This window comes from Magallana gigas, chromosome 2, assembly GCF_963853765.1.
Source record: "Magallana gigas chromosome 2, xbMagGiga1.1, whole genome shotgun sequence".
Lineage (NCBI taxonomy): Eukaryota > Metazoa > Mollusca > Bivalvia > Ostreida > Ostreidae > Magallana > Magallana gigas.
Genome location: NC_088854.1, coordinates 18638293 through 18650414, shown reverse-complemented (window position 1 = coordinate 18650414; position 12122 = coordinate 18638293). Strand labels below are relative to the sequence as shown.

Here is a 12122-nt window from a genome sequence, read left to right as displayed (position 1 = left end):
CCCCCCGAAAAAAAAATTGCGGGGGTATATAATAATGAAACATATAACCAGATCCAAGAGAGGACTGGCCTAATTAATAGATTTACGAATTTTTTACACTGGGTTTTTTAATAAATTCAGACCATTATGATAAACGAAATATCTTTTAAACTGACAATATCCTTTTCAGAAAATAAAAATTCAATAAATCAATAATTTTGAACACTTTAGTTTTTTTTGTTTTTTTTTCTCACTAATATCACTTCCGTAGTTCTCCGGCGACAAATACACAGAGTAAATGTCTAGATGACAAGACAACGCCACAAAAAACACACACATACATTTACACAGACCCCAATGATGAATTCTCACAGGCCCCCATGGCCAGACGCCAAGCGTCCACAAAGTAGAAGAAAATGTCTGGTCTGGTCCTCCTTAATCGTTCACCCATGAATTGTATAGTACATCAAACCATAGGGTAATATAGGGTAATGTTGTTATCCCAGAGACATAATACTAGTCGTTTCTTAAAATAAAATACAAATGAAGCTTTAAGTATATAAAAACAGAATTTTCCATTTGAAGAACTTGTTTCAAAAGCTATTTATTCTTATGCGTTATATGAACAGTTAAACAAAACAGCATCAGAAACTGCAAAGCAAACTATAAAGACACAAAGCACAAAAAAGGAAGAACAATTCAGACACGCGTCCGCTCTGCTGGACAGCAGGGACTGATGAGCAGAATTCAAGAGGGCTGGATGGTAGTGGCCATTATTAGACTGTCTCTATCTCCTATAGAAGGAGAGCTCTATTCAAAGATATAGGAAAGTACTCAAATTTAAAAACTTGTTGGGGTTTTCTTTTTTGACTAGATCATAGCTTATAGATTAATAAATCATCTCTAAAAATTTATAGTTATATCTCCTCCTTAAAAATAGAAAAGCACATGTCACTCAGCAGGTAAAAAAAAAACTGAGACGAGTTCAGCGGAGCGGATGCTCGCTAACGCTTACTAAATTTCATGTTGCAGAAATAGAGAACTGTGGCAAGCGCTCGAGAGCACACGATCTGATGAACACGCCTCTTGTTATAGGAGAAAAGGCAAAAGTGGAGAGAAAAAATAAACAACACAAACAAGTGTGTTACAGAGACCCAACGTAAAGTAAATGCTATCTTACAGAAAAAAAAGGCTTGATTGTTATATGTTATAGAACAATGCACGAACTATATGCTATTTTAACAACTAAGTTCAGTCTCCAGAAGAGCCCAAGTGGGCTATTTGGGTTATACTTGAATCCTGTCAGTCCCCATCTGCTTATCGGAACCTTTTCTTTGATGCTTTTGTTTTATTTTAATTCAAAGATACAACCTTCTTACAAACTTATTAGATACACTTTTAACTGTTTGACTGTTTGCATTAAATGGACAATTAGTAAACACAAATTATATATGCTTGAAAATACAATGTATGTACGTACACTGGGTCCAATTCCACATCTTTTATTGTTTTCTGAAATAGGCATAAATAGAGGAAAATTGATTAAACTTTACATTTTAAATGTAACCTGCACCAGCAACAACTAAAAAAGCTTTTGATTTTTAACCTACTTACACCCTAATAATTTAGTTTCCTTGGGATTTTTTTCTATTTATCAGTTAATTCAGGTATTCTTCAAAATAAATGAAATTAAATGCATGTATGTCGTATTGCCGATATAAGGAAAGGTTATAAATACATGTCAATGGGATCTATGATCAGATTCAATGTCATTTTGAGAATTAAATGGAAATAAGTGATCAGAACTGATGTCAAGGTCGTTTAAGGGTCCTCCTCACACCTGGGAAAAGTTCTGCATACAATCTCATTCTTTTAAATTACTTAAGATATGGAATTTTAGCATGTGTTAGACTGAAAATGAACCCCAAAAAATCACTTTTTACCGCTGTTCATGAAACAGAAATTCCTGTAGTATTTTAACTCTGAACCTGCAGGTTGGTAGACTGAAGCAACACCCACTGTGCCACAGATAGACAACAACTTTCTGTGGTATAAACTGTTTCAAAATGCGCTAAAATCACCATGTTGTTACGAACGGTCATAAGAAGTGGGAGTTGCGGGGTGTCGAGGATCCTTAATCATCAAATGGGAAAAGAGCGACTCAAATTATGAGTGTATCAGTCGCTTAGAAAATAAGCGAAATTCTAGGGGGTTTGAAACCATAGCAACATAGTCTATCTCCTTCATTGCTTAATTGCATATTAATTTTATACAATCAAACAATAAAATGTTTTCTTTGGTGATTCATGCGGGTATAAAGGTAGCGAGATTACAGAAAAATACAAATTCGTATCAAAGAAAGCATTGAATTGTTTATTATTATATCCTTCTTTTAACAAATTCAAGAGTAAGGAGAGGTTACTAAATTAGTGGTAATGTACACCAGTACATTAGTTAAAGAAAATAGACAAGCTGTGAGTATGACATCATCATAATTATTTCATGCAGTTCGTGATTCGTCTTAGGCTGCTGAGGGTATCAAGCTATGGATAAACTAGTAAGAACTGGATCGTGTAGATTTCAGAAAGTACTCGCTAGATGTAAATTTGAAGTAATTCAGTTTAAAAGCAAGTGAAAAGCTGTCAATGTGACAGCAAACCGAGATTTCTTTTATGTGAACTGTATCCATAATCCATGTCAACCCTGAATTGATAAACACTACCAACCGTATCCAGTGAAATGGAGTACCCTATGTGCAATATTTTGCCAAAAAATGACTAAGTTCAAAAGCTGGCTTTTTTTCCAGAAATTATCAGAAATCAAAATCCTAGCAATATACACACCTCTAATATATTTACAATTGATCTGCAAATGAACAACTTCCTATCTTGAAAACTGTAGGAAGGGTTATCCGTACAATGAGGGTACCCTATATGCAATATTTTGTCAAAAAATTACTAAGTTCAAAAGCTGTATTTTTTTCATAAATAATCAGAAATCAAAATCCTAGCAATATGCACGCCTCTGATATATGTACAGTTGATCTGCAAATGAACAACTTCCTATCTTGCAAACTGCAGGAGGAGTTATCCGTACAATGAGTGTACTCTTTTGGCAGCCGCCCACCCACCCGCCATTTTCACCATTTTAATAACCGTTTTTTTTTTCATTCGAACACCCCGTTAAAAAACCCCGATATTAAACCCTGATACTGATAAGGCATCATCAAAGAATTCTTAGTTTTGTTTTATTAAATTACACCTGTAAAATTTATCTTATATTGGTGCATGTTCAACTTTGAAAATGCATTAAAGCATACCGAATGATCATATTTAAAACCCATAAATCATTCTAGTACTTTGATTTTAATATTCCCATAATAATACAAAACAACACTGGTGTTATTGATTTTAGTGTATTTTATTACAGTAAAATCTGTAGTAAAAACCATTTTCATAATATGGGAAGTGGAAAAAAACCTGGATTTCAAAGGTTGGAACAAGATTGTAAACAGCCGGATGTCACGTGATTGTTATGAAGGATTGGATAATTAACAATAATAAGAGATGGATAAAGATGAAGAAATCTCTGTAGCAAAGACATGATATAATCAAAATATTAACATTTCCCATAAATGGAAATGTTTACGATCTGTACACAAACCTTAGTAACAGTAAGTTGATAAGAATTAAATTGACCAATACATGTATTATTCAGTGGTAAAGAATACAAACATCTTAAAAACAATCAAGTGATGACCAAATGCAAAGTGGTCGCTTGTACATCATAGCAACCCAATATCACACGACAGATTCAAAACAAATTCTAAGTTCAATAACTGTAAACAACAACGCGGCTGTTGAGGACAAGAGAACCAAACAGAAAATACATCCTTTCTTTGCTCAAAAGGGCAAAGTTGATTGTTGCTTTCTTGAACAAATCTTCTTTTCCTTTACTCTGCTAATTGTCTTGTCATGTACTGCAGATAATCTGTGTGACTTAAGGGAGGAATCCAGACTATATAATAATGACTGACACTTTGCCTGGGCTGGTTACCCAGGAAGCTCATTCAACTGTCATCCCAAAAACTGCCCACTCTACTGTGCCAGAAACTTACAGACCATACAAAGGACTTGACTCTACTCTTGATTAATTCATAACAGGATGGAATTGATTAACAATATGTTCGATAGAATATAGGACACCTGCTGTCTTATACAATTTATAAAAAGTTAATCAATGTGAGATTGTCAGGCTTTTCTTAAAAAAGGGATAAGTATCAATTTATATATTTCTACAGCTCCAATCAAATTGGGGAAAAAATCATCTATATGAGGTACCTCTCCTTGTTTGGATAGATTGTGTTGGGAGGGGGGGGGGGTGCAGGGCTATACAGACACATTTCATTGTTTTGTAAGAAAAAAAATGTTCTAATTAGAACATTTTTAAAAAATGTTTGATATTGTATATCTTTATACTGTTATCTTGTACGGACATATTCAAATTAACTCTGTTACCTTATTTAGTCCTATTTATTGATCCTGTGGTTTCTTAAGAGTTATATTTTTGTGTTCCTGTAGTATTTTTAATTCTTTGATACATACTACAAAACCACAAAAAATGGATTTTGTGGAAATAATTGTAATACAATAACTTCATCAAGAGGGAGTATTTTCATTGATGAAAAGAAATTTCTGTATTGTCTTTTGAAGAAATAAATTGTTGATTTTGGCTGAAGATATTATAATTCACTGACACTTTTAGATGAAAAATATCCATTGTAATTTTAGAAATCCAATACATGTAAATGTATGTACAAAAGAACACGTAATAAGAATTTTTCCAAATCTTCTTTTTTAGATTTGGAAATGATGTAATTCATCAAGAAACAATAAAATGCAATATAACAATGAACTTTAAAAATAAAAAACAACAGTATTCCATTTTTTCATTAAAAAATAGAACAGTCATGAGCGAACATACAAAATACAGAGATAATTATGGAAAAAAAATGTTTGTCTATTTACATGCCTGAAAGCCAACTTGAGTCTGAGATCACAATCTGTATTTACAACAAAGCAACAGTTGATTCCTTTTCTATCCATCATATTTATCCTCATTAGGCTTTAGAACTTGATGGCGTATTGTTCAGTAACTGAAGGTAAAGGTCTGATTCAAGGAATCGGGGGTAAGAGTCTTTTTCCATTAAAGCTTGAATTTTTTTCTGTGCATCTTCAAATGCGTGTCTTGTAGGGTGCTCCAAGTTAGTCACAGTTATCATTCGTGTTTTAGAATCCAAATTGATCTGCAAGTAACAGAATAGAGGTAAGTATATTGTCAAGCAATATATTAAGGCAACTCAATACAAGTGAAACTCTGTATTTATTGGATGAAGTGTCTATATATGCTCAGGAAATAATTTCTTTTACTTTGTCATATTTAAAATTTTGTTCTTATATAAAACTAAAGTGTGATTTCATTTTAATATTGTAGAATTACTAAACTCCTGCATACCTCTTTCGGAGCTTGCACAGCTACAAAGTCGCCGTATATCTTTTGGCTTTGTGAGGGAAGCATTTGAGAGTCCTCACACTGTTTGTATTCCTGACACGCAATCCAGAACTCTAGATTCTCCTCGCTGAACTCTGATCGTAAAAATCCCCTGAATAACTCTATACCACCTGAAAAAAAATCCAAAGAACAAATCTTAATAATGTTTTCAGCACAATTAAATATTTGTTAAAATAATGACTTTTTTTTCACTTTTTTCAAAGTGCCCATCAAGTTGGTATTCTGGTATAGATCTATATGGACACATACCTTTATCATTAAGGAGACTGTCGAAAGACCTGCTCCATTTCTGGACTTGATCTGGTGTGGGTCGCCTGAACACCGAAGAACTGTGACACTCGCCTCCGATCGCAGTATCTGTGTTTCTTCGTCGAAGAAACTGGAATTTCTTTTTCATATTCTTTGCTCTGAAAAGACAAAAAAAAAAGATAAGAAACTAATTTAAAATCAAAAGCTGATTTTCCTATTTTTTTAAATTGCTTAACCATATCTATTCCCAAAGATTTTCCAATTTACCTCTTGTGGAGACACTTTTTTATGAATGACATTGTTCCATGCATATTTCAAAGTAAATCAATGAGAAATGACAAATGCATTCATGGACCACACTATATATATGTTTGTATTGTGATAATATGACAAGCCAACTGAGGACCCGACCAATAGAAACACTTTCTCTTCATCCAGCAACCAGCTAATCATTTACAAGGGGAGTGTTAGCCATGTTTTCACAGGGTTATTTTGTAGTCATTATCACTCCGTATCCTTAAAAACTAACATCCCTAGCACATCATCTGTAACTGACTTGTACCGTTATGAAATGACTTTTTCTCTACATAACAAACCAAAGAAATTGTAAACAAATTGACAGCACTGTCACTCACCAAGATTATTTTCACATGTAATTTGGAGACATCAACATTGTCATCATAATTTTGTTAATAAGACTGCACTGCTTGTTGCATACATTATTGATCTGATCTGAACATTTTTTATCTTAATATAAATATTCCCTTACAATGAGATTGGACATAAGTTATAAGGACTAGCTTACATGCACATAGACCCTGTCCTGTATATTTTATTTTATATTTAATATTTTTTCTCCATGTATCAAAACATTCATACGACTGCTCATTATTATTGCAATTAACACAACAAACAAAGAAATGACAGGTATGAAGCAAATTGTATCAAAAATATTAATTGACAGCATGTAGATGTTCCATAATTTAGTCATAATACAAAACTATAAATTTTAGCTGCAATTCTTTCAAATTTGCATCTATCCAAATCATGAATTGCACTCAAACCATCATTCACGCAACACTTACGACAAAGTAAAAGATTGTACATATACGTACCATGAATATTCTACATCCGCAAACGTCATCTTTATTACAATTTGACATTTTAATGATTTGAATGCATTTACTTGCAAGGGTTTTTCTTAGTCTTTTGATCAAATGTGAAAGCCATTTTTTCCTTTGATGTTATCTATATTTTGCGTCATGCTTTTACTCTGTTAGTCAATTCAAACTTCAATTACCATACCTAAGTCACTATACCACTTCAGTTCATAATGAAAGCATTTCTTTAAGTTATAGACTGAAAAGGATTAACCAAATTTCGTGACAGCATTGCACATTTTTCATATAGCTGTCAAATGGTGTGAGGACAAACGTAATTTTCTTTTTAAAATGGTTAAACAAGTTGTACTAGCCTATATTTAACAAGTGCTTGTATTTGGCTTGACAAATTATTGGGTTCTGTACAGAATACCCTATATTGAGTAAGCTTTTTCAAAATGAGCACAACTGGCCACAAGAAGTGCAGCTAGCAAAGATGCAAGGTTGAAACGCACAGCTGTGATCGATGTACAAAGAGGCTGTTTTGTAACCCGCCGGTAAATCATGTCAACTGCAGAGGCACCACTGACCTATAGTGGTACAGTTCATATTTTCCTGGGCCTGACACAGGTAGGCTTTAAGTCCAAAAAAAAATGTAGCCGCAAAGTGAATCTGCGTTTAATTAACCTTCATAGCAGGCTACATACTGTACTTCAACCATGAGAACTCTTTCTTTTACAGACTGCTTTAGATAAGCCATTAATAACTTTTTTTTACAGACTGCTTTAAATAAGCCATTAAAAACCCTCCTTACTTAAACCAGTAAAGAACTATGGAAGAGGACATATAACAGTTTTTCTCAAATCTGAATGCCTTATGACTACAAGTAAAAAAGAAATGTTGATATTTTCAAAAACAATTCGAACCAAAGAGAATAAAAATGCTACAGTTGACTTACAAATTACTGGGCTTTTTAAGCCGAGACTGTGGATTATTCTCGTCAGTTCCCATCAGCGTGGCGTCTGCTGAGCAGGTCTTATAGACAGGCTTCCTGGCTGAGCTGTCCTCGCAGTCTCCATTGTGTCCTATCAGACGTTGGCTAAAGACCGCAAGTTCTGAGGCTCGGCTCTCCAACTGTAGTAAAAAAATTCAATTCTACCTATTTCATATTTATCATTTTGCTATATACATGTTTTATTTATCACTTTTGAACAATAACTGGACTTACCTGGGTAAACTAAGTTTGTTCGAAATTATTAACAAAAAAGTTACGGTACTTAACAGTGAAAATTTTGAATTGGTTTTCCTATATCGTAGTAATCTGAATTATTACCGGTATATTGCTATCAGGTTAAGGCACAGTTTTCCAGATCAAAATTACCTTTCTAATTTGTCAATAAAAAATTGAGTTTACCATATTGTGAGATGAATTATCTTATTTGATTTGAATTTTAAAATATTAAATACGATTTGAGGCAAGTACCATACAATACTGCATGTTGTTGGCCATAAAAAATTACGATCAGTGAACACCATTCATAAAAAAAATCTCTTGCTCAAATAAAGGGCTGTAATGGAAAATTCTTGTTTTGTACTCATTGCAGATATTTTCACTTGAAAAGGGCCAACATGACAATTCCACACAAAGCAAACACCAGTGTGTTTGGGGGCTGCATAAAAAAAAATATATACATATTCGTCATTTTGCGTCGTAGGTTCATTCATGGACTGGCAATACCTATACCTTCACAATTCCCGATACCTGACCGTGTGAAATAAACAACTTGTTTGTACGTTCCAAGCTTGTTTGTGATGCAAAACCTGGCTGATCAACAAGATGAGGCTGACCTAAGCCAAGTCTCATTTCACGAAACACCACTGATCTATAATGGGCTGTAAATCTATCTCACTTTGAACAAAGCCAGGCCGCAAATAGATCAGTAATGCTTGCACTGAACTGACAGGTCCAGAACAATATTTTGCTCTCTCTCTTAGTATAAGGCCTATATATAAAATGAGGAAGGATTTCCCTAGTACCGTAGTTGATTGAATAGGAGTAACTGATTCAGTTTCAAGAGCATTTTCTTTTCTTTTCAAGAATAATTTTTTATTAATTTTTTTGTTTGCTTGCTGTTATTAAGTTTGATATCATTATTGAATTCTAAATAACTTATTTTCAATTATAAAATACATCAAAGCAACTAGGAACATACATGTAGGTTCAAGCCAGAAATCTATTTTTGCCTCTCATTAATTAATGTTTTAGTTGTATAATACTTAATTTTTAATTATGAATACATCAAAGTAACCTGGACCATAGACTCAAGTCAAAAATCTATTTTTGTCTCTCATTAATTAATTAATATTATTACCTATCAAGTCTATTTTTCAATTAATCACTTTTTTTCCAAAATCTAAAGAATTTGACTGATGAGACTAGAGTATGTTAATATACACTGTTAGAAATGCCCAAAAGCATAACAGAATAACAATGTTTTTGAAAATATTTCACTCCTCAAAGTGGTTGCTATATTAAAATATCTGACATAAATCAAACATACCTAATCTAACATATCTAAAAATTACATGGCAAAAAAGGGGGTCTACGTTAAAAAGTTATGACACATTTAATTTGGTCTTTTTGCACTTAATTATCATTCTTACAGTATTTGTTGCTAAAAAAAGTCAAAACACATTTTTACTATTGACTGCAATGCAATGACGAAATAAAAATATGTGCTGATTAAATGAATATATACAATTTACTTATAATACTTATTATGATCATGTCAGCTTTGAAATTTTTAAAACATGATGATAAGTGAGATACCGGTATCTTATTAATTTTGCCAGATTTTTCAATTCAAAAAGGCATATTTTTAAATCTAAAAAAAAATAAACTTGATGATTTTAATCTGATTGAAGCAAATAAAGTCATTTTCTCTTGTACTCAATGATGAATTGAAATTTTGAACCTCATGACAGCTAGTCCGATTAAAAGTAACCCGGCCCTTCTATAAAAGAGAGGGGGATCTAATCAGACAGCATCCGACTTAGCATAAAAAATAGAGATTCAAACTGTTAATACTGTAAGTGATTTAGTTAATTTTCAAATGATATTTGAATACTTTAGGTTTTATACTGAGCATTTTCTGTCGTTGATGATGCCAGTGAAAATCACAGTGAAAGGGGAGCAACTCGTACTCACTACTAAACAACTTCTGTGATCAATGGTTTAATACTTGAATACAGTTACCGTACTTCTCTTCATTTCATGATTTAATTTAACCCTCCCCCTTTCTCTCTCTCTCTCTCTCTCTCTCTACTATTTCATTTTGATACAATCTGCAGAGTATGGGTGTTAAGAATATGACGTTTACTTTCATAGGTATTGAGTTGTAATTTACATGACTTATCAGCATATTTGAGAGGGGCAGGGTTGATATGTCTATCAAAATAAATTAAATAACTTGGGAGGAAGGATTCATATGATGCCTGACATTTTGCCTCCAAATTCTAAATCAGTTTCATGTTAAAGAATTCCCTTAAAATCCTGCTTCCCCCCCCCCTCCCCTAAAAAAAAGACTTCAAATTTTAAAAACTTGATGCTGGTATAACTTTGTTATCAATTAAAATCTTTAAAAATAAGAGTTCAAAAACCAACTAATCAAATTGAACAATTTTTTTAAGGGACTTATTTTAACAGTGAAATTAAAACCTGTTCGTAGTGTTAATTAGACAGACTTAATCTCAAATGTCACAACTGGACCAATGATGACAATATGCTTTCATCTGTCCGGACACATTTTTATGCATTCTTTATTAAAGCCCACCACTAATTGGTCATTAGGAGCTTTTAGTGAATCTACATGTAGATCTACAGCACGAACAATTAGCAAGTACTATCTAATCACACATTGTTATAAATAAGTCAAAACCTCCTCTTGTTAATGTGACCCAAATGAGGCAACATTAAGTCAAAAAATAGAAGTGTGCATTGAAAAGCCTCATTGTGCTCCTAAACAAAAACTCTTTTGAATTTACTTACAGTATCTTCATCATCAGTGCTTTTTTCCATGAAGTGTGTTGGAATGTCTTTTTCCCAGCCTGCACTCTGACTGCGCCTTAAAGGCCGAGTGATCATGCGACGGAATCGCCTCTTCTTGGAATCTTTTTCTTTCTTTGTGGCCTTTTGCTCACTGTGAGTTGAGGCTGGTGTTGCATGTAACTCAGACTCTGAGGCCTCTGTCGACGAGTCACACTGAAATGACGGCTTGTTTCCTGAGGAAGAGGAGACACTGTCGAAGGATTTCTCACAGTCCGTGGACCCGAAGGAGTCCATTGGACTGGTACAGTCTTGAGCCTTCGTACGATTAATCCTGCGCTCCATCATTCGCTGTCTCCAGTTCTGTTTCACGTCCCTTACATCCTGCTTTTCACCGATTGCACATTTTTCTTTCAATTGACTCGATAAGTCAGCCGACTTAAGTCTCATTTTGTTCCCAGGATTTGCGAGTTTTTCGGCAAAGTCCTCAGTGTGCTCACTCAAATCCTGCTTGGGATTTGTTAAGTTTCGAACAAAGTCACTCAAATCAGTGCTGATTTGTTTTGAAATGGGGGAGGTCGATTCTTCTAAGTGGACTCCCTGCAAGAAGGAAAACAATCTCTTAACTATTTGCAGTGAAAAAAGAGAAGGCCTCTTTCAACAGCTTCCTTGATCAAAGCTCATGCCTCATCTTAACTCTAAAATCTTATCCATGGCAAGGTCTAGATATTCCAAACATGCTGGAATTTCACCCATTATCACTTTGACATGGATATTTATGAACTCCGTTACATCTCAAATTCATATTACATGCTTACAACCCCACAGTTCTTTGACAACTTGATGATATATAAAAAAAAAATCCTCTTATAATCACCTACGTATTTTTTGAAAAGTTACAAATTACCTGGTAGGTTCATGTATCATATACACCAGTACTCTCACCCTGCACAGCCTAATTATTTGATAGTAAATGCTAGCTAATATCAAATCATTACCTCATAAACTTTGACAACTTCCTATTGTCAGAAGAAACACTTGTAATTCCATTAGGCAACACCCCACCAGATATCGTTTGAAACAATGTGTGCCATTTACACTAACATTAGGAGAAACGGAAATGGCCAGGAATGTAAGAAGCAATTAAGAGCCCAAGGCCTGACTACCGACTACTATAA

The 12122-nt window shown here is 33.8% G+C and overlaps 1 protein-coding gene across 14 annotated transcripts in view; it reads right to left on the bottom strand.

The window, feature by feature from the left end:
* Positions 1-4338: 4338 nt before the first annotated feature.
* The window catches only part of LOC105344015 (Regulator of G-protein signaling 3), a 63347-nt gene continuing 55563 nt past the window's right edge, over positions 4339-12122 (bottom strand). For 12 of the 14 annotated variants that reach the window (XM_011451583.4, XM_066075368.1, XM_011451579.4 and 9 more), the window contains 5 exons: positions 10948-11544; positions 7858-8033; positions 5800-5957; positions 5494-5660; positions 4339-5284 (listed from right to left, as the gene is read on the bottom strand). In XM_011451583.4, the coding sequence (XP_011449885.2) occupies positions 5099-5284; positions 5494-5660; positions 5800-5957; positions 7858-8033; positions 10948-11394 (1134 nt within the window). In that variant the 5' untranslated portion in view covers positions 11395-11544 and the 3' untranslated portion in view covers positions 4339-5098. Of the gene's footprint in view, positions 5285-5493; positions 5661-5799; positions 5958-7857; positions 8034-10947; positions 11545-11851; positions 12120-12122 lie in introns of those variants that run through there. The other 2 variants (XM_011451588.4, XM_011451587.4) reach the window with 2 other exon arrangements.